Source organism: Notolepis coatsorum, assembly GCF_963971535.1.
Source record: "Notolepis coatsorum genome assembly, chromosome: 8".
Classification (NCBI taxonomy): Eukaryota; Metazoa; Chordata; class Actinopteri; order Aulopiformes; family Paralepididae; genus Notolepis; species Notolepis coatsorum.
Window position 1 is genome coordinate 31,196,952 of NC_140172.1, and position 23,287 is coordinate 31,220,238.

The 23,287-nt window shown below is 41.9% G+C and overlaps 1 protein-coding gene across 4 annotated transcripts in view; it reads right to left on the reverse strand.

Annotated features, from left to right (window-relative positions):
• Positions 1–1,742: 1,742 nt before the first annotated feature.
• The window catches only part of tmem248 (transmembrane protein 248), a gene marked incomplete at its 3' end in the record, with an annotated part of 29,799 nt that continues 8,254 nt past the window's right edge, over positions 1,743–23,287 (reverse strand). The window contains exons 2-8 of one of the 4 annotated variants that reach the window (XM_084320866.1): positions 23,025–23,183; positions 19,434–19,704; positions 16,677–16,827; positions 15,601–15,784; positions 10,358–10,501; positions 8,167–8,196; positions 1,743–7,439 (exon numbers count right to left, since the gene is read on the reverse strand). In XM_084320866.1, the coding sequence (XP_084176992.1) occupies positions 8,176–8,196; positions 10,358–10,501; positions 15,601–15,784; positions 16,677–16,827; positions 19,434–19,704; positions 23,025–23,183 (930 nt within the window). Of the gene's footprint in view, positions 7,440–8,166; positions 8,197–10,351; positions 10,502–15,176; positions 15,294–15,600; positions 15,785–16,676; positions 16,828–19,433; positions 19,705–23,024; positions 23,184–23,287 lie in introns of those variants that run through there. The other 3 variants (XM_084320867.1, XM_084320868.1, XM_084320869.1) reach the window with 3 other exon arrangements.

A 23,287-nucleotide genomic window follows, 5' to 3' on the forward strand; every position in this document is an offset into this window, starting at 1 on the left:
AGTATGGTCTAATGTATAAGTATGTTTTCATCTCTTTCTGCAGCTTTCTCCAGAACGTGATATATAGCCCCAAATGCATTATATTGATGATGAAATACAGTTTGATGGCAATCGGGGCGATATAAAAAATTTCAATTGGACGTACATCTAGAATGATCTACGTATGATCTGATGATGACCGGATGGGCGGGGGATCGTTTATAATTCCGTGGGCAGCGTTATATCATTCATCTAGTGTGGGTGATATGTTCATCATAACAGTTTATATGGAATACGATCAAAAATAACGCTGAGGGGAGCTCCAGTAGCTCACCGCGTATCTCTGCGCTATTTCGGCGTCGGGGACAACCGTGCGCGTCCCGGATCTGGGGTACACGAGTTCGACTCCCGGACTCGCCGTATTTTCTCAGAGTGTCTTCCCCTACTCTACATCCCATTCAACCTGTTTCTGTCGGTCATGCTTGACCAGAAAAAGCGATAAACGCTAAAAAGAACCAGCTGACTGGTCAAAGTAAAAAAAAAAAAAAAAAAAAAAAAACGCTGAATCTTACCGTATCCTCCTCGCGCCGTTGGGCGATGAGCGTGGAACAGTCATTTACCTATTATGGTATGTAGAAATATCGGGTCCATTTCCAGCTTGTATAATAGTATATATGTCCAAATCATGTTGTTTATCGAGTTATTGGCAATCGATCGCTATGTATTGTGTCGAGATCGAGTCCCGGTAGCCAAACAGAGTGCCCGGAAGTAATACGGCCGACCAGCACAACCTCCATAGCACTTCCTGTTTGGCGATTGCGCCGATCGGCCACCAGATGGCGCTCCTGAACCGCCAGAGAGCTCAGTGGGTCCTCCTGGTGGATCTCAGGCCAGCGGAGGGGAAATATGAATCCGATCGCAGATTTTTGAAATATTGATATAAGGACGCTGTAAAGCGTCCTCCGGCAACTTGAGCATGGCCGGGAATGACGCTTTTAAGCGTTTTCCGGCAGTCAAAGTGTTAATATTTTTCACAATATTGAATCTACATGAATCACTAACACAAAGGAGCAGACGGCACAAACTGCACGGTTTAATTTCCGTTTAATGAAAATAATCATCTCGCTGACTTTTTATCGATTCTTATTTCTTAGTTTTGAAGACAACACAAACTTTTAAGATGTGAATGCTTGTGTAGAGCTTCAAGACAAAAACAAGTTTATTTTGCAAATAAGAGCCAAAGTCTCATACTGCCTTGTCAAATTTATGATATAAAAAAAACAAAGGATTTATTTCCTCAACTGCTATAAAAACAAACAACATCTCGAGATGAAAAACCATCAACAGTTACAGTGTAATAAATCAAGCTCCGATAATGAGATGGAGATTGTGGTCAAAATGACGGATGGGACGTCGTGACGAGTGGACTTCAGACACGTTTATTTTCAACTTTAAATCATTCACAGCAGTTCCACTGGAGAATAGAAGGGTTTGGACAAGTATGGCGCTATGTACAGTATGTGTAGGGGGGGTAGTGCAGAAGGCGCGGTAGTGTTCCGAGGAAAACCAGGTGAAACGGTGGCCGTACATATTTTTTTGCTTGTTGGTGTAGTCAAGCACAGACAGAATGGTGAATTTTTACCAAAAAGATATTTTTGTTTCTCCTTTTCAGGCTGTTTAACTTGATTAATGAGTGTTTTAGACGTACAGATATTCATAATTTCACCAGAAAAACAAAACATACCAGGAAACTAAACATATTTTTGTATATCTTCGATATGGCCCCTTGATCCTGACCCCCAGGTTGAGAACCACTGTTTGGGGCTATAAAGGGTGGCGACACATGGGGGAACCTTTTGGGCAACATTGCCTAAAGGAACGTCTCAATGATATTATAACTTCTTGCTACCTACACAAATTACATTGCAGGGTTCCCAAATTTAGACTTTTCTCTGTAAATTCCAATACTTTTCCATAACTCTGTATAACATTGCCATGACTACATTTCTGCAGTGTAAAGAATGAACAACCTTTACAAGTCCTGACATAATTGGAATCATGTTATTAAAGCATTGCTATGTGAGTAAAATAGTAACTGCCATACTCTGACCACAGTATTTTTGCTTTACAATTGCTATAAGGTAACCCTGTGACCACAATTTTATATTTCCATTACTTTTCAAAAAAGTTATGCGTAATCATTTCCCTAAACATTTCCAGGCTTGGAAATCCTATTTTCAAATGCCATGATTTGATTTTCATGACTGTGGGAACCCTGTGTTTTGTCTTGCATCTCTAGTAAATTCCTGTTTACGGGTACGTTGCCCTTTTGCATTCATGTTACCCATGAGGTTGTCTGGTGAATAACAGTCCATACTGTCAAACCTTGAGTGCAATGTCCCGTACAAAAAAGTAGTGGTATTTCGATTTCGACATTTTGTCACCATCATTGCCATGTACAATCAATATCATGGTTTAAATTGGATTATACCATGGTACAAAAGTGGTCCCATGGCGACCCATGACGTTTACCATGACTAATGATTTCTACAATAGCCGGTTTGATGGTACCATGATACTTTTTTGTAAGCGTTGATATGTCGTTTGAGACCTGGCTCTACTACTCCAGTCCTTACATACCATGACAGCAAAGACACATTGCTTCAAAATATGTCTCTAAATTTACACTTTAAACAAAGCCAGTGATCGGAAGTCAGTTGACCTAATCTGAACAGAGTTGCATTTACAGGGTCATGCAGGTTAAGGTTGGGATCGACTCACTTTCAGCTCAGTGAATTCAGCAAGTGAGTTTTCCTTTCAAAATCAAATGACAAACTTCTGGCATAAGCATTTTATACTGTCCAACCTATAGACAAAGTACATAAGAATGGATGTTGTATCACCATCAAGTAAACAGACATTTCTATTTCAATTTTGAACTGACTGAATTAAAGGAAGAAAGAATTCCCGCACACTGTCCTCTTCACTTGCAATTAAAACACATTTATTGAGAACGTTTGGCTACAATGACCTTCACCAGGGTATCTTTTTCCTTTGTTGTGCGCCCATGGACGTCTGCTATGCACCGGTGGATCTACACTCACACATGTGCAAAAACGCCACCATTTGAATGTTGGAAGTGACTTGATCCCAACCCTGATGGAGATCCAGACAGGGAGGGGCAAACACCAGCGTTGTGATCTGGGAGGATTTGCAACAATGCACATGGTATGTTTGAATGACAGGGTGTACACTATCGGGATGGGGAGTAGGCCTACAAAGCAAACTTCAAAGCAGGAATTGCATAATGTTAAGGCAATTTGCAATATTTTAAGTGTGATAAGAAAACATCTAAATAAAGGTAGTATATATAAATAAAGAATCAGGTAGGAAAACGCAGGTCCTTGATATTTGATAATGGTTTGGCAATAGACATGCCTCAACCTAGAGTGCTGGCCTTCATTCAGCTCCCTGAAGAAAAAAAACTATTTCCAGAAAATTATGATGAATTCAAAAGGTGTTTTAGTACTCCGCTTTATCCAAAGCACAATATGATTGAGATGCAACAGCAGCTGCATGCAGTCAACGTCTCTAGACTCTACATGAACACTGGAATGGAAGACTTGGCAGTAGGGATGTCCGATATTATTATTTTTTTTTTACATTTATTTAACCTTTATTTACCCAGGCAAGCAAGTAAGAACAAATTCAGATTTTATGTATTGTCAAAAGTATGCATAATGTTGTGTTAATTCCACAACGAGATATGTAATGTTAATTACCTGAAATTATTCAGTTTTTTGGGCGGGGAAACCCTGCATATATATCGGTATCGGTTGATATCGGTATCGGAAATTAAGAGTTAGACAATATCGGTATAGGTAAAAAAGCCAATATCGAACATCCCTACTTGGCAGCCATCGATTATTGAACATCAAGGAACAGAGGAGACCGGACATTTTCCAGAGGTAAATACAAATCAAGCAAACCCTTAAAGGAACACACCAACATTCTGGGAAAATAGCTTGGTAAGCTAATCCCCCAAAATGTTGGCATGTTCCTTTAAGACCAGATGACTTCAATCATTCACAATCAAGAAAAGTTCAATCAAAACAGAAATGGACAATGTGGTTTTAAAAACTATTTTAAAAGTATAAACCTCTTGCAAACAAGAATGCTACGGTATTGATAAAAAAAGAATTCAGGTGAGGGCTTTCTAACAACGAAAAAAACGAAATGCATCAAATAGCTTTTCTTTTATTAAATAAAATAATGTTATTTTATTATGAATATGTATTTAAACAAATGCTGCATCACTAATGTAAATTATGTTTCTTATAGAAAGTACATTCAGTAAGTGCCTCCATTATGGATCCAATTTAAAAACAGGTAAATTAAATTAAACAATTTCTAGTGGGGAAAAAAACAAGCCATCAATCAAGGTGCAACGGTGGTCTCAGACCGAATGTTATATAAGAGCCAATTTCCACAAGGAGATTTTTTTTTACTTTATTAGAACTTCAGCAGGTCTTACCTCTATGTAAGTACATCTACAGTACAGGTAAGCTAGTGACCACTGCTGTCCCTGTTGTCCACAGTCACAGCCTGACACCATTCCTCCCAGGTGTCAGGCTCCTCATTCACTTCCATTCATTTTGATGACAAAGTCTAAATATCATAATTCTGATGTGTAAACAAACTATAGTGGTAACGACAGCAGACGACAGGGACAGCAGTGGTCAGCTTACGTGTAGATGCACTTTCATAGAAGGCAAGACTGCTGAAGTGAAAAGTGAAGTGAAAGTGAAATGTCCCTTAAAGACCTAGAGGCAGAGGCCACGCCTCAGTATTTCTCGTAACCGACATCTACGGAGTGCATGACAACAATCCATCAATTCTAAATGTCAGAGTTTGTGTTCATTGATGGGGCAATTACGAGTCTTGTAATTAAGATGGGACACACGTTGCTGTATAGAAAGACGGACTGCAGTCCAAGCCCACCTTTGACCACACCACCATCTTGCTTGCACTCACACCCATATACAGTACTTACACGTTGTATGTGTGCACACTGCACACGTATTGATTTGCTAAAAATAAAAAGCAGAGAGAATAAAACGGGTACCCCTAAAATTGAATTCCTCACACATTTGCCATATCAAAAGAAAGAAGCAGTTCCTTCCCGTTCTGTACGACGACAAGAAGATCACACACTTCACACACACACACGACTTCAAGCCACAGGCCGATCTTATTGGAAAATAATAAACAAAGGAACAGGGATGATTTTACAACGAGCGACTTGTCGGTCGATAACGGAAGAAGAAGGGCATCTCCTTCATCTAAGCTTTGACAAGCGACTTTTCAAAATGTCACCAAGGAAAGATTAAAATTCAACTTAATATCGATGTGCTAAAAAAAAAACAAGCGTCTTGGAACAGCGTACACCTTTTAAAAGCATAAAAAAGCATGCTTCGATTCCCTTGGGAGGGGAAAACAAAACTGCTGTGGCGCCTTCGGCAGCAAAGCAAAAGGAAACCAGCAGGTGAACGAGGAAGAGACAAAGACACAGAGGGGGAGGTGTGAAGGGAGAGAAAGGCAGAAAGGTCATATTAAGCATGGTGGTGATGGTGATGGCGGCTTCACCTTTTCCAGTATAGGAAGTTAGCGGGTGCTCTTTAAGCAGATTCCAGTATCACATGAAACCATGACGACAGGCCTCATTAATATCTGTTCTCGTGTTGCTCAATCTATACAGCAGTCAGTCTGAAGTCATACTGTCCATTTATTACACATAAGTACATGGGGGGGGGGGTTGTGACCGAAAGGAAGATTCTGGGTGGGGGAGTGAATGAATAACTCTTCACCTCCCTCAATATCCACCTTTGAAGTGCCCTTGAGCAAGGCAGTTAACCTCCCCCCAACGTGCTCCAGTGGAGATGCTCAGTGGCCAGCAGCTCCCAGGTGTGAGAAGAGCGTGAAGCGGGACGTTGCTGAAGAGCATCCGCGCTCTGGGTAAATAAAAAGGTTAATAAAAAAATAAAATGTATACATGCCGTTGCCTAAATTGAAACTCTAATGTTAGTGGGCGAGTGGACTCGTGGCGAGTGAGTTCATAAATAAATACAACCATTAATTTCCATATTTGGAATGTACTGTGGATACTTCAAAATTGCTGTGATTGGTTGCTTGACGGCTCCTAGATTGCGGCGCCTGCCTATACGTGGAATGGATTACTGTGCATGTGATCATATTCAATGTGAAATTATAAAAGCCTAAAAAGCCTATAGTTGACTAATTTCCACAGTGCTGGTTATATTAGACCTATACTGTGCAAATACTTTCAATAAAACATCACATTCAGCGGTGCAGAAAACTGAAAAAAATATATTAATAAAAATGTACGAAAAGAAGAAACTTCATTCTTAAGCACCGGAGCAGTAAATAATAACCATATATGATCAGGATCATAATTAAAAGAGGCTAACTCCATAAACCTACTTTTCAAGTTGAGAAGACATGCGTTATGTCTAATGAGGCTCTCAACATTAGTGATCATCTGTTGCTGCTGGTGTTAAAGACTGCAATGCAAAAACAATTCATATAGAACACATTATAAATGATTCAACGTCATGAACACTTTACTAAATATACATTCTGTATAATAAGCAAATAATGATGCCCAGCTGGTCAAATGTCTTGTTAACGTGTAAACTTCATGCTTTATCAATTGACAAAATCATTGTATGTTTAGACACGGTCTCGAGATGTTTGTGAAGTCTCTACACACAAATCTCATAGAAAGTCTTTTGATAAATGCTTTGTGTTAAGTGGTCCTGTAGTTCGTGTCTTAGAGCATGGCACTAACAGTGCCCAGGGTTAGGGGTTCAATTCCCATTGGGACCACCCATGCTAATAAATATATGCACTCATGTACCGCCAGGCGTCTACCAAATGCCATGTTATACATTTGGTTAAATGAAATAATAATAATAATAATTCTGTCAATTGTTTTGCAGGTTGATGTCAAAGCATATTCCTTTTCTATGTTACAGGATGAATGTGGCCCTGGCGACTGGCCTGGTGACAGAATGGGGGTTCAGCTCTCCCCTCTGGCCTTGCACTCTGTTGATATATTGCATGTTTTGTTTACCGATGGCACGGAGGGACTCAGGCAAAAACAACAAAAAACCCAACAGGAAATACGTTTCTGTACTTGATTTTCCTACAAATATTTACACCGTAGATACAGGCACTTATATATCTTTGGTTGGAGTAACCCAACGTTGTTAAGAGAGATGCATTCACAGAGCTGTTGCGCCCCTTATTGTTTTGTTTCTTTTCTTCCCAGGGTTCACTAGGCAACTGGTATCTTTTAATTTCTTCTAGTTTGTCCATGTTACAGTTCTCAGATCAGTTGTGGATCTCTGGTGTCTTTTTTAGCCCTCGGAGAAGGCCACCTGGAAGAGAGAAGAACTGGGGGTCAGCCGTTATCTTCCTCACTCCCAACAGAAGGGATTGTTACCGTAGAACTTGACGAGCTAGAATGGGTCTTGCCTGTGAGCATTGTGGTGATCTCCTTTTGTACACCGTTAAGATGTGGATTAGTGGAGATGGAATTTTGATAATGTTGTTATGGAAATCAATATTGCTTGGACAGCAGTGTGTGAGATTCAGAAAAGTGTGAACGTTCGTCCCAAGCGTCACAGGAATGTTCACTGTTTGTATGTTTTTAAGCTAGGCTAGTGGTCCGTATCCGCTTCCATTGATTTGCACAGAGAGGAAATTTGTATCCATCTTCTTGTATCGACTCTGGAGGTGAGGGCATTTCCAATCATTTTGGCATGTTCCTTTAAATGGAAACTTGGTCCCAGTGCCGTCTCATGGACACTGAATTTCTGCGTGGTCTTCTGCGTGGTCGTCAAGGAAACTTAGTCAACATCTTTATCTCTTTTTTTTTTTTTACCAAACCAGCATTTAGTTCCATGGCAACATTATCAAACATTCCAGCCACTTGACAATTTCATGAATGTTGATTAGTTGATTCCTATGGGAAACGCCCCCATTCTACCAAATCAAGTTCTGTGATCATTACATGCAGCCAAACAGCACCAGAAGCACCAGCAGATCCCCAGAGCGAGTTAACCGCAGGAGCCAAGGATTGTGTAAAACTCAAGGAATGCTCACTTGTCACAGTCATCTTACACGTTGATACTTCTGTTTTCAAAACGGGGAACAAAAACCAGTTAGACCAGGTAGGTGTAGTTAGTTGTGTTTTTTTGTTTTTTTAATACACATGGTCACATGCCAATTCACAAACTCAAACTCGCCCTCTTTTCTTGATCCTCCAATCACAACTGTTGGTTTTGCAGCCGCATGCAGTCCCTTTCTTAGACTGATGGTTATTTATTCTAAACCTATGTACTGTATGAAGTTCAGATATAACTTCAAGTATACAACCAACAACCATCAGTAACACTTTATTAAAAAAAATTTAAAGAGAGAAGAGACATATGATTTCCAATACAGTACCATAAGTTAGGGCTGGGCAATATATCAATATATATATATATAGAATACCTTCATATCGTATTACGATGAAAATCTATTTATTGTATCACACTTCCAATTACCATGCAGGACCGGTATGATAAACATCCGACTGGATCATCCAACATGCAATTTTTCATACCCAAGCATAGGGCTGCTTGATTATGGCAAAAATCATAATCATGATTATTTTGATTGATATTGAAATTACAATTATTAAACATGATTACTCGTTGATTTGAGGACATCATATGGCGACGACTGAATTTGTTTTACCTTTCTTCTCGATCAAAGGCTGCCTTTCTGTCATCTTCTACAAGTTACTAAAAACGTTTCAAAATAACTCCCTCTCAACACTAAAACTATTGTTTGGGCTTGGGTGGGGGGAGTGGCAGAGCGCATCGCTGTGAAGGAAGGGCATGCTGCATTTACAGGACAAGAAATGTATCTCGATTATCTTGTTTTAATGATATATATATATTGCTATCGAAGGGCTTCTGAATATCGTGATATAATCTTTTTCCTCCATCACCCTAATTATAAGATATGATGAAGTCAAAGCTGCAGCCTACTCAGTCAGGAGGAGGGATTATCCGATGGGCTTTGCAATGAGCGTAAATTGATGTAAATTCACCCTAAAACTAAATTTACATTTTGCTATCCCAATGATCTTGGAACAGCTCAGTCCACACTGGAAATCAGATTATCAACACTTTTAGAATTTATGACGTCATGAAGTGAGACTTTTTGGAGTTGGTGCAATGACAAATTAAATCAGTGACAGACATTTTGGGCTCATACAAATAAATAATTAGTTGTATTTAAATGTCAGGCTTACAGCTCAGTACCCATATGATATCCCAGTAAAATCAGCATGAATGCTGGCATAGTGTCCTAGGAGTCGTTCCATGATTCACGGTGTATGGAGCAGCTCTAGGATCCGTCTCCTGCTGACATCATCACTAGAGTCCTGTCTCTCTGCTGTTCAGCTTGAGGAGAGACTTGTTCATATTTCCAAACTAACAGAAACTGAGCTGTACAGCATTATTTAAATAACGTGTGAATTCTATTTTAGGCTGGATTTTCACTTGAAATCTTGCCATCTGGCTTGCATGCTCCATCGCTAGCTGAGCGGGTTCTTCTAAAGATTGTCATCTTTTTCACACTCCTGCACAGAGCCATCTCTGCACATGTATGTCACAACCTTTGAAAGAACCGGTTAGTTGACTTTCTCTTTGGGCAGAGATGTTTTGACAGTGGAACACAGGTGGACCATCGATACATTTTCTGCATAGGGGTGCATATTTCTACAAACAATCCAGGCGAGGCCAGGCTGCTACTGCTGTACCTACAGGGAAATTCCAGCACAGGCTTTCATACCAACTTGACAAGTTGCCAAGCTGACCCACAATCATGAATGGATAAACAAACCAAAAAAAAAGTGTAGATCAGAGCTCTAGAAGGAGAGACATTTGTTTTGTGACAGCGACAAAGGGGTGGCCCTTCTCTTTCTCAAACTAAAATATATAGTTTTCCTTCTCTCCTGTTTGGCAGTTTGAACTTTACATTATTTAATTTTTATATTCTCAGGAAAGAGGTCGCTGTCAAATTGACATCACTCTTGTCCAAATGCCAGATGCATAGAAAGCAAGGTTTCTACGAGGAAACAAATGACACATTTGCGCAGGTGAATCGCGTTCTGCCAAACAAGACAAAAGCTGTTCTGTGATGGAATTTCCCCTTATGTATGAAAGACTATTGCCATGTGGTGCGTTGTATTCTACTCTAGTCTACCCCCATCACATATCGTTTTAGGTGTGGATCATACCTTCTCAGGGCAGAAGTCGGAGTTGGTTTGCCGAACTTTGCCGGGCCGGCCCTTGATGACTGCATAGCAGAACATGGTGATGACCATGACGAACAGGAAGTAGCTGGTATGCATCAGGTGCAGGTTGATCAGAGAGCGGTCATCCTGACAATTAGAAAGGGACAGTCTTTGCTTGCACTCAAGAAAATACAGACTAGGGATGTGAACGACCACATGTCGGAGGCATCTATAGACAAGTCATCTACAGACAAGTCATCTACCGCCAATTAATTTACAGACAAGTCATCTACCGACAAATGTTTTTTTTGTGGGAAGATTCTGCACTATATAGTATTGTTATGGAAAATGTTATCTATGTCCATCTGTGTTTAAATCTCTGTACAGCTTGACTACCGTAGTTTAATATACCGTAATTCCTCTAATAGTGACCGGTATTCAATTACAAACCGGGTCTCTATTAATGGCCGGGTGCGCTCTTGAGCTAAGCAATTATAAGCCGACCTCCTAATACAAGCCGGGTTACTAATATACTGAGCTGCATACTGAGCTGCTAAGGTAAAGTTACTTGATTTCACTTTGAAAACGTTGAAATGACCAGTGACCACCTGTAATTGCACTGTTTACTATTTCATACAGTACTTGGTTTCAATAAATGAACCCATTACCGGTACATTTTACTGGGTTCAAACTGACACAAAATGTTGATTTATTCATTATGATCTGTTTGAAAATTAGAAATATAGGCCTCTCTCTTATACATGCCTCCTCCTAATAAAAGCCTGGTACCCGCTACAGTTTAAGCAAATACAAGCCCGGGTCACTATTAGAGGAATTACGGTAGGTCAACTAGTAAACAAGTCTGACTACAGCAGACACTAGGCTAGTCTGACTGTCTCTTTAACAGCGAACCAAGGTTTGAGGAGATAGGAGAGGTCCAAGGCTATATATTTTGGTTGTACCTTTCTGTCATATCTGGATGTCTAATGTACGTCATTTCAATTGTGTATTTAATCTGTGTCTGATCAGACCTCTTGGTCACTTTCTAGTCAGATGCTTGTGTGTACACATGTGTGTCTCTCTATAAACTGATCATTTTCACTGTGGCCACAATGAATAAATCTATGTTCTTTTTCTTATATAACTCGACTCAGAATGATTTACTGGGCTCATCGGATGTTCTCTTAGTAATTTCCACTACAGTATGTCGCTTAATTCACCACAAAATGTATCTTAACACTTTCAATGCCGGAGCTCGGTGTGAGCTTTAGTGCTTCCTTGCCACCACCCACTTCAATGATAGAGCTCTCATATGTGCAAACGCATAAACTACATCTTAAATTAAATTATGTGTCTAATCTGGCCGTCGCTTATCAATGACTTGTTTGCAGTCAACATTGTCGAAACAGATTTTTATTTTTATTTTTTTTATCGGTTCATTTCCATTTTATACCATTTTGAAAAACGCTCGTTTCTTGAAAGTCAGGAAAATATAAAGATTCTGTTATAATCGCCCTTTACTGGAATATTCTGGAATACACAAAAAACGTTGTAATTTTTCGGCCTATTTATGAATAGTTTTCAAATAAACGCTAGATTATCGATAGTATATGTGTACTTATGCATGCTAGAGAAGCGAGCTGAAAAATCAAATCTCTTATTTCCTGATTGTACACACACACACACACATAAGGCACACGCTGATATCTCTGTGAAAAAAGCTTTGATTATCCTAAGACTGGTAAAATAGATTCCTTACCTCAGATCAGATGTTCTCCCAGAAGATTATTCCAATTCCTGATCGCCATTCCAAATATCGATTGCGTTTATTGATCCAATGCTGGGTACTGGAAATATGTATTCCACGCTGTTTTGGGGCTCGGAAATGAATCTGATCCCCTCTGGTGGCTTGCCCGAGAAGTAAAATGAGGAAGCTGGATTATGATATGACATTATGATATGTGTGTAGTGTTCTGATACGAGTATTGGTGAAGCGATGTCGAGATTAATTTGGGGTGTGACAGCTGCTGCAGCGCGACCTGTGGTTTTCTGATGAGAATGGCGGGGGCGGGAGCTTGATGCTGGATTAGCGTATCGCTTCGTTGGGAGGCGGAGATAGTCATTAGATTCGGCAAATCACACAACGTTTAGATTTCAGTGAACCCCACACGATAATGTTGCAGTCTCTCTCTCTCTAGTCAGTAGTGCCAAATTTCTCAGTTCAGCTTGATATAATTAATACAAATGTCCAATATAACGGAATTCGTTAGCTCATAAAAATGTGATTATAACAGACTGCCGTTTAATGTCGGGCCAAATTCGCCTATTTGATTTCAAGTCAGCAGCAGCATGCGAGTCTATCGACAGGACTTATTTTATTTGGAATATAATGTATACGCAAAAGTAGCCTAGTTTTAAGTTAAAATATAAAAAATCTACATGCCTTGAGGATGTCATTCTTTATATAGCCTGCCTATCAATTGTTTTTAAGCTCAATAAACTCTGACCAGAATTTCTCCCATTTGTCCGGGAGATTGAAATCTTGCAGGACACAGAGACCGGCACCAATATTTTCTAACGGAAACCCTGACCTACCGGTGGCTGCAATTAGAAACTGGCCCCTGTAAATGTCCAAATCCTCAGTCAGTCTACGTCTTGTTTTTAATTCAGTTTCAGTTTATTTAAAAAGGACAGTACACATTAATCAACATTTCTGTAAATGTGTCTGTGTTAGCCAGCTGGCTAATTCGCAACTGTAGTCCTTTTGGCAAGATGTTATGAGACCATACACCTGTTGGTTGAATCTCGCTTCGGAATCCCATCTTTCTTTGAGTTAAAAATATTTTGTTGAAAAACTTCAACTAATACAGTTACACATTTTTTTTAACAAGGAGTATCCGGTTGTTGGACAAGGTTGATGTCGTGTCCGTCTCGGCCAGATGTGTGTACGTATTGACAGACAAAAAAGTTTGGAGGGGATGAAATTTTGGAACCGACAGACACGTTACTATCTGCAAAGCTGTTGTTTCTGCAAAGGGACGATTAAGTTAGGTTCCAATAAAAAATAAGCCAACAAAAGGTAATACTACCTTCCATCAAATTTCTATCTGACGGATCAATGTAACCGCAGCCTAGTTCTACTGTTCCAGGGGGCAGTTTAGGAGGACACACCTTAGTTTTATGCAGTGCAATGCACAAGATACAGGCTTTTCCATTCCTTATTATGGGGGAGCACCTAGCGGTAACAGGCACAAGAGGAACCTCCATGTATCCCTATCCATGGTGCTGCATAAAATGAGTAAACTGATGCCTTGTTATTTCAATGGTTTACAAAATTAGAACACTACACTCTCCCATTTGGAAAACAGTAAAGTTTTAGAACGTTTTGAATAGGCCATTACAAAAAAGAAATACTTTTGCTGTAGATGCAGATAAGCTTGAAATTGTTGCTGGTCCACGTGTCCTGGACAAATGGGAGAAACTCAACAAGTATGTGTGTTTATTGAGGTCATCAAGGTATGTAGATCTATAATACGTTTTATTGAAAAGTATGCTACTTTTGCTTATACATTATATTCCAAATAAAGTCCCGTCAATAGACCCTCGGACTCCTGCCTGTGTTGTTGAGCTAGGTCAATAAATGTTGACCCACCGAGTGCTGTTGAGTTAAATACTTTATTCATCCCGAGGGAAATGTTGCACTATTTGGGAAATATTGAGTTAAAGGGGCTATGTATTATAAATGTCATTTTTCAGTCTCTAGCATTGTATTATAGTAATAGGAGTTCGTATCAATGTGTTTTAGGGTCTAAATACCATATTGGCGGATTGCTCAGATTCAGCCCAGCCCCCTTCCTCGTCTAGTAAATCAGGTAATATTTTTTTTGAACGGCCAATACGCGTCATATGGCCGCTGGGTAGCGCACAGTGATGCGATTGGCTCTGTGGTTGGAGCTAATGCCCGCCCCCATTCTACCTAGACTGACTGTACACAGCGAAACCATTTCCTCATACTAGAGAGGGAGAGAAAGGAAGAGAGAGGGAGAGAGATAGAGAGCACTAGGGGGGGGGGGGGGGGGGGGGGGGGACCTGCAGCGCGCCACACACGCAAACGGGAGATTGAAAGAAAGAAAAAAAAACCACAAGCTGCCGGCGGAGGGAGAAAGGAAGAGAGAGGGAGAGAGATAGAGAGCACTTGGGGGGGGGGGGGGACCTGCAGCGCGCCACACACGCAAACGGGAGATTGAAAGAAAGAAAAAAAAAACCACAAGCTGCCGGCGGACTGTCTTTTTTTTCTCTCTCTCTCTCTCTCTCTCCCACCCCCTCCCTCTCTCTCTCTCTCTCTTCCCCCCCCTCCCTCCCTCCCTCTACCAGTGCAGACTGTGTGGCACTGTCACTCAAAGTGCTTATGGGCGGAGCCAGGCCATAACAGCCTGATTCCTTGAGGCTGAAAAATGATGGTTTTGAGTACTTGATTAGAAATATAAAACAATGCATTTTTTTGAAAAAAACCTTACAAATGTCTTCAATAGACTAACAGGAATTGTGTAAAGTTGCCCAAATAGTGCTAGGAATAGCAATACATAGCCCCTTTAAATAAATGGAGAACCTCCGAGCCGTTATTGAGTTAAATAAATGGAGAACCTCCGAGCCGTTATTGAGTTAAATAAATGGAGAACCTCCGAGCCGTTATTGAGTTAAATAAATAGAGACCCTCCGAGCCGTTGTAGAGTTAAATAAATGGGGGAGACCCTCTGAGCTCCACGAGCCATTCTATTATTATTCATATCTATTATTACAACACAGGCTTGTGGATTTGTTTCAGAGTGATGTATGGCCTCCAGCTTCTAGGGTCCGCTGAGACAGGCTCACTCTCTCTTTAGCTCGGCTCCCGCGGCTCTCCCACCCAGGCACGCTCTGCGGCAGGTTACATGCTCTGCTGTGGAGCAGATGGTTTTAGGTTATTAAAGAGCGTTCAGGCCAGCTAGAAAGCACCACTGCTCATTTTCTTTATTTCTCCTTTATTCGTGAATTTAAACAACCAAACAATCTATCGGTCTTTTCAAGAGGTCAGATCGTTGCAGCTGCTTTATATTGTTTATAATAATTTATACTTTTATACTAATCACCATGATTTCCATGATTTTTCCTAAGGTTAACCGGCATTTCTTAATTTTACACAGCATCTCTAGGCCCCGTCGCCCTCCTTCCAACAGAAAACAATAATAATGAAAGTGCCGACTCACATCAGGGACGATGACGGTGAGCTTGGGGTTCAGAGCGTGGTACACCTTGCCAATGGCTCCTTTGTAACACCAGAAGGGGTTATAGTCCTGACTGTACTTGGTGTCGGAGTCCCGGGCCGTGGCGAACAGCTTGTACCAGGACGTGGCGTTGGTGTAAGTCTCTGGGACGCAGTGGGGCGGCTGCCTGCAAAACACCAAGACGGCAAACATCAGATCCGAGTACCGTATATATCTCCTTTGAGTGAGGAACTTGAGTGCCATCCATAAGTCAACCGTAGACGGTAGGGATGGGGGAAATATATGGAAATTCAATATAAACCCAACGATACGTATCGAGGGACAGAAAAACACATCAGCTACATTTTATTCTGCTGCAGTAGTAATCACAAATTAGATGACTTGCCCATCACTTTTACACGCTCTCTGTCGCCCATTACACAGTTTGTACAGCAAACCCAAACTTCTTTGTATCGTTAACTCCATATCGTGTATCATATGGCGACATAAGCACATCATCCCATCCTTAACAGACGTATTTCTCTGCAATGTCACAACAGACATGCGTGCCATCAATCAACTAGCGTAGCTTAAAACTCTGGGAGAGGTCTTTTTGGCCAGCGCCTAGGCTAGCTGGTCCGTATCCACTTCTATTAATTTGTGGTGAACATTTGTATCAATCTTCTTGTCTGAATCTGGAGAAGAATGTAAGTGCATTTCCCATAATGTTGGCACGTTCCTTTTAAGGCGGTCGGCAAAGTCTTAGGCAATTAAACTAAACACAGAAATTAAGTGTACTGCCACAGTGCCTTCCTCTCAAACCAACAAGTTAGATTTTCCATTACTATTCATTCATGTGTTCAACAAGATTTGTAATGAAATACTGTTCACCACCCTGTATCATCGGTGCCTACAACCACATCACAGCCGCGCTGATCTCCCTCCCTCTGATTCTACTTTTAAGATACTGAAGCCAAAAGGGTCACACAGCCTTAAAGCCTTAATGAAACATTGTGTTTTCTTCAAGACGACACCACAGATGACTTCCTTCCTACTGCCTGGGGGCCGGTCCAACTCACACTGTGACGGGGAAGATATTGCTGGCCGCCGTGATGGTCATGCAGGTGCTGAACACCACCTGTTCACAGTGGCCGTGCAGCACGCAGTCGTCAGAGTTCCACGACACAGGCAAGGTAAACGTGATGTTCATCTCCTCGTGAGATTCCCGGCCTGCGCACGCACAGAAAAAAATAAACGCACAAACACACACAATTATATGTTACACTAGCTCTATTGACAAGCTTTGTACGTGGTTTTCTGGGAAAGCTTGGTGCTGCCACCACTGGTCGCCAATAAAAGACATTACTATAGCTGTTAACCCATCATGGTGCTGATCTTATCGGCGACTGGCGTTTGTCGACTGGAGGATTTGAAAGGAGACTTCGGAGAGAAAAGGGCAATTTTATGCTGTATTTCAGCAACCGCTTGGGTTTTCTTTGCCGAGACTCTTTAACTTTCGGTTGATAATAATACATCGGATTTATATAGCGCTTTTCCAAATGCTTGATCCCTTAGAAAACACAACTTGCAATAATGAGTTAGGACGAGGTATTGACTTAAACTTCAGAATCCGTGGCGGTTCGTTATACATACGTTTGTTCATACAAAGCTTGTCAATAGAGCTAATGTTACACAAACTTGTTTGCTTTTAAACAGGTTTAGCAGGACATCTAGGCTTGGTCACTGTATACCCATACCTATGGACATTTTGAAGTTTAACATGCTTCAACACTACAAGTATGGGTGGAGTGGTATGTGGGGGAAATAAAACCTAAATGTAGATAATCAAATCAAATCAAATTTATTTATAAGGCCCAACAACACACGTTAATGTCCCCATGGGCCGTACATGTCTTCTTTAAACAAGTCGAGAAGAAAACATAACAATAAGTCAAGAACAGAACAAGGACACCATAAGGTCCAACAAATTTAAAATAAATGCAAATAAATGAAAGAATGCAAGCACTCCCAGACATACCCCACACGAAGGTAAGGAAAAACTCACTAAAACCTAACAATAGGGGAAAATGCTCCACAGGCAGTGTGGAGGAGAGAAACCTTAGAAGGGCCATTCAAGGGGGGATCTCCCTTCTTAGATGTCGGTGATAGTAGTGTTGCAGACTAACAGTTGGTAAGCATGCACTCAAGTGTGTAGTGAAACACAGATGAGTGCATGCAATAGCAACTGAACATTTTGAAAGATTAAAGATATAGCTGATAGCGATAGCAACTGAACATTTTGAAAGATTGAAGATAGAGCCGATAGCGAATCTATTTGAGGCACAGGGGCGGCGCAAAGAGGGTCGCGTCCTCCCCGTCTTAATCACGGGACATTCAACACTCCGGTCATTGCTCAGGGACAGCCGGAGATGGGGAGAGGCGCAGAGAGGGTCGCGAGCTCCCCGACATCATCGCGGGACGTCCGGCACTCCGGTCACCACTACGAGACCTCCGGAGACAGGAGGGCACGCAGAGAGGGTCGCATCCTCCTGAATGCAATGCATGTGTGAACAATGCCCACCATTTAGCAATATTGTTAACGCAAGACTCAAAGCATCTTGAATTTAATAGTTTGGTTTAGTCGTGGCTATGGATCTCAAATCTACATCACACAAGCTAAACCAACCGTGCTATTATTTTCACAAGCAGTGCAATTAGGCACACAGAGGTCATTGAAAGCTTCAACTTGAAGTCATAACATGACAGAAAATAATAATCCTTCAAGATGTAGATGAGATATTTCAAACCAGAAGCAGCTACTCTGGTTGCTGGTAAGCCAACAAAGAAGTGTGGGACTATTTCGTGAAACTAGATGAAAAAGAACAGTCCGGTGCAAAATATGCAGCGTAAAGTTTGCATATCACACGTCTACGTCCACGATGTTAAATCACCTTGAAAATGAAACATCCTGGCCAAGTGGGGTGACAGGCAGAGCAGCAGGACCCACTCCGCTGTGAAGTATCGTCAGTGTGAGAGCCGGCGGGCAGAGAGAGTCACTGATTTGGTTGCTAAAATGGTAGCCTAAGATATTCTGCCCAGTGGGAAAGGTTTTCTTGAACTGGTGGAGCATTTCTCGGGGCTCAATACACAGCGCCGTGTCGCAAAACAATTACTTTGGGACTAGAGAAAATGTACACTCAAAGAGGCGCCTCTCTCTGTACATTTCTGTCTTTAAAGCTGACAAAATTGCCACATTACCACTGAGGCATGGACAGCGTTGGCAGAGTCCTCTGTGACAATATTAAATACATATGTTTTTTTAAGCCTACTTCAGAAAAAAGCGACTCGTCTGAAAATGCCTTCGACATGTGTCGTTCGCATCCCTGCCCCTAATGGAAACGTTTAAAAGCTTGAAGAAGTGTTGCGTTCCCCTATAACGCCATAATGACCTGCTCTGCCATCGGTACTTCAGTACAACAAACTGCCAGAAACAGTCATTATATTTTGTGATTCCCCCCCCCCCCCCCCCTACCTTTAGAAATCAGTGCAGAATGGTACACGTTCACAAATAATGACAAATGCAAATTGTCCTGGGATGATGGAACAACAAGGGACCACAATGGAAATAAGTCCAGGACTTTGTCATGTTATCCTTGATGATATGCATTACAATTGTTTTTAACTGCTGTATTTGAACGTGTCAAATAAACAAATTAAAATAATAATAATAATGACAGTCCTGTCAATTTACCGCTTGGTTTTTATTTTGATCTGGATACCCCCCCACAAGCACACAAGTTAAATCTAGCGCAGCAAATAAAGAGGGAATGGCCTACCACTCAGACCGACTTGATGCCCCAGCACCGTGGCATACAGGTGGGTGAGGTTGCGGGAATAGCCCCCGAAGGGTCTCTGGGGGTCCAGCGTGAGGGTGATGGGGACTGAGATGTTGATGGGGCCCGAGTCGTCTAGCAGGAGGGAGAGCTGGCCGCTGTTCACCACCGAGCTCTCCGACGTAGCCGAGTCGTTCAGGTTGTGTTTGAGAGTCTCGTTCTCCGACACACACAGGTCCAGCTCGTTGAAGCGCAGCAAGAAGGTGTTCCAGTCCTGAGGGTGTACACACAGAGTGTTCCAAACATTAGCAACACGTGCTCTTTTCATGACAAAAGCAAAGGGTTTCTGACTGTAGGGAAGTTTGGAATGATGGTTATTCTGTCCTTCCTTACAATGTAAATGGTCCAGGTTCATTGAAACACATCACAAACATGTTACTACTGTCGCCATGTGACCCAGGGTCATAGCCCACTGCACTTAACTACGTTACATTGAGCTCATGGAGGAGAGAGCGGGGGGGGGGGGGGGATTAATGAATGTGGATGCGAGCCTTGACATTAAGTGGCTGTAGCTACGGCTGTGGGGGGTGCTGGAGACATGATCCAATAGACTTGTATACGCATGAGTCTCCTGAACACGGAGAGACCAGTTCCAAGTCGATCGGCATTTTCTCAGCCGAGCTATAGTCACTTTTCCGCACCTACTCCCGAACTATGCATGCGCAGATTGATTAACCTAGACTCTGTGAGCAATCTCTGCGCATGCGTAGTTCGGGAGTAGGTGCGGAAAAGTGACTATAGCTCGGCTGAGAAAGTGCCGATCGACTTGGGATTGGTCTCTCCGTGTTCAGGAGACTCAGGTGTATAACAGTATATTGGATCATGTCTCCAGCACCCCCCACAGCAGTAGCTACAACCACTTAATGTCATGGCTCTCATCCACATTCATCCATTTTCTCCCCCCGCTGACTCTCCCATGATTTCAGAATACCGGAAGTGTTGCGGTGGTCTATTCTTTTTTTTTATCTACTTTTTCTCCCCGTTTTCTATTTTTCTCCCTTCCCCAATTTCGTATTGTCCAATTCTACCCTCCCCTGTCTCGAACGCTGTTGGCCATGCCTCCCACAAGCCGGCTGCAATGTGGACGAAGCCTTGCATCACGTGTCCCCTCCGGTACTCGAGGAGGCAGCCGTCGCATCTTTTCACCTGCACAGCACGACCTCTCAGCGGCGAGGGTCTGCGTGGGAGGGACACGCCGCCCCTGTCGCTTCCTGATTCTACTGCGCAGGCGCACCAACCGACCTGTAGGAGTCGCTGTCCACAACGTCCGATCCCCACCCACCAGCTTCCCACCCCCTAATACTGCCAATTGTATTAGTATGAACGACCAGCCAAGCTGGTAGCAACGCCGAGAGCTGGGCTCGAACCCAGCATCTCCTGCGTTGGTGGCGAGCGCCTTGCCCACTGCGCCACCTAGCCACCCGTGTTGTGGGGGTCTATTGAAACATATTATTACTGTGGTCATGTGACCCAGGCTCATTACAACACATCACACACATTACTACTGTTGTCATGTGACCTAGGCTCATTAAAACGTATCAAACATATTACGACTGTTGTCATGTGACCCAGGCTCATTAACACTGAGTGCCACGGACGCGTTTTGTCGTTAGTTCATGCCGACTGTTGAATGCCACCAACGCTATATAGCGTTTGTTTGTCGTATTTTTTTTATTAGCGATTTGAATTCATATTTCATCAATCGAGCCTCACGCTAGTGCTGCAGACTCTCTCTGAGCTCCATTGGGAAAATACCGCCCCCTATCGTCTCTCCGGATGGTACTGCACCCCATTGGATTAGACTGATGGGGGGCGGGGGTGTCCAGCCTCCTCATTTTACTTTTCCGGCGAGGCATCTGAAGAGACCGAAGTGATTGGCGAGCCGAAAAACGCGTGGAATACATATTTACAGTACCCGGCGCTGAATCAATAAACGCGATCGATATTTGGAATGGCAATCAGGAATTGGAACATCTGATCTGAGGTAAGCAATTTATTTTACCAGTCTTGGGGTAATCGGATCTATTTTCACAGAGATATCAGCGTTTGCCCCATGTGTGTGTGTGCGATCAGGAAATGAGAATATATTTGTCAGATAGCTTCTCTAGCGTGCATAAGTACACATACTATCGATAATCTAGCGTTTATTTGAAAACGATTCATAAATAGGCCGAAAAATGTCAATGTTTTTTGTGTATTCCAGAATATTCCAGTAAATGCCGTTTATCACGAAATCTATATATTTTCCAAGAAAACGAGGGCTTTTCAAAATGCTATAAAACGGAAATGAACCGATTAAAAAACAATCCGTTTCAACAATGTTGACTGCAAACAAGTCATTGATAAGCGACGGGCAGATTAGACACATAGTCATAATTTAAGACAGAGATTATGCGTTCACAACGCTATCATTGAAGTGGGTGGTGGCATTCAACCATGTTTCACCATGTTAACAAGTGGCAACCAAAGTGTTAAAACATATACTGTTGTCATGTGACCCAGGCTCTTTGAGACATATATTGTTATCTGTGCAGTGTTTTATGTAATTCACAAGTGTGGTTGATTTTAGTTCAATTGAGGTTATCTGGCTGAGGATTATGAAAGACGTCAAGGTTGTTTCATGGTTTGATGCTTTGTGGTTTACATTTTGTGTTGAGATGATCAGAAACAAAACCAATTTCACCTCATTTATAAGCCTTATAAGCCACTCTCGGGGCAAAAAAACGTCCTGAATTTCACATAGAATAGCAAGAATTATAGTTAGTTTAGACCTCTGACCCCACCTGAGCAACATTCTGCTGGGTGTCAAAATCTCCACACTATGCAAAGCTGCCGCTTGCAACTGTAATAAAAACGGATCTACGTGACTAAATTGGTTTTTATTTATTTTTTTGCGTGCAGTAATAACTTTGAATAGTATATATAGTATCACAAGACTACCAAATATTAATCTTCTCTGAACAAAGTAAACAGGCTATATTTTCAGTGTAAGGAAACCATACCTTCATTGTCATTTCCATGGATACAGTGAATAGATTTTCAGTTCTTTATAAAGTAGTCTAAAAAAGATAGGCAATGTTCAACTCTCTTCGTAGGTGTGCAACATTTCACAATAATACACTTACAACGCCTTTTGTTCACTGCTACACTTCCATCATACACCAGTAAAACAGCAGCACTATACTATGGATTTGGCATTAATAATATTGTCGATAAAACTGTGGTATAACAGCAACAATACACTCACAGTTGCGCTATAACATGATTTTGCCACTGCTGTGATGATCTATGACTGCGTCACAGCGGTGGCAGAATCTCAGGGTACAGACCTTTTCTAACGTGAAACATAAAACATTTGGCCCAAGTTTTATTTCCTGTTGCAGTGTTACTGTTTGCCAATATCAGTAGCCGACAGGAAATACACTTGGCGCCCGAACTATTCCGCCTAGCAACAGAATTCCACCGAAAAGGTCGCCGCCCTCGTATTATTGCCTAATGATCCTGCGGAGGTGCCGCGCGTCTTTCCTCACCCACCTCCGTCAACTCAGGGGCCTTGATCTCCTTGATCTTGAAGAAGTAACCGATGGTCAGGAAGGCGATGGCCACGGTACTGACACTGATCATAAACAGAACCAGAGGTGGACGATTGTTGATGTAGCTCCTCAGGTTCTCTATAGGATTCACCAGGTACACCTGTACATAAAGACACACACACACACACACACACACACACACACACACACACACTGATGCTATTAGGGGTGGCCCTATATACCAGTTTTTCCACTGTCGGTACC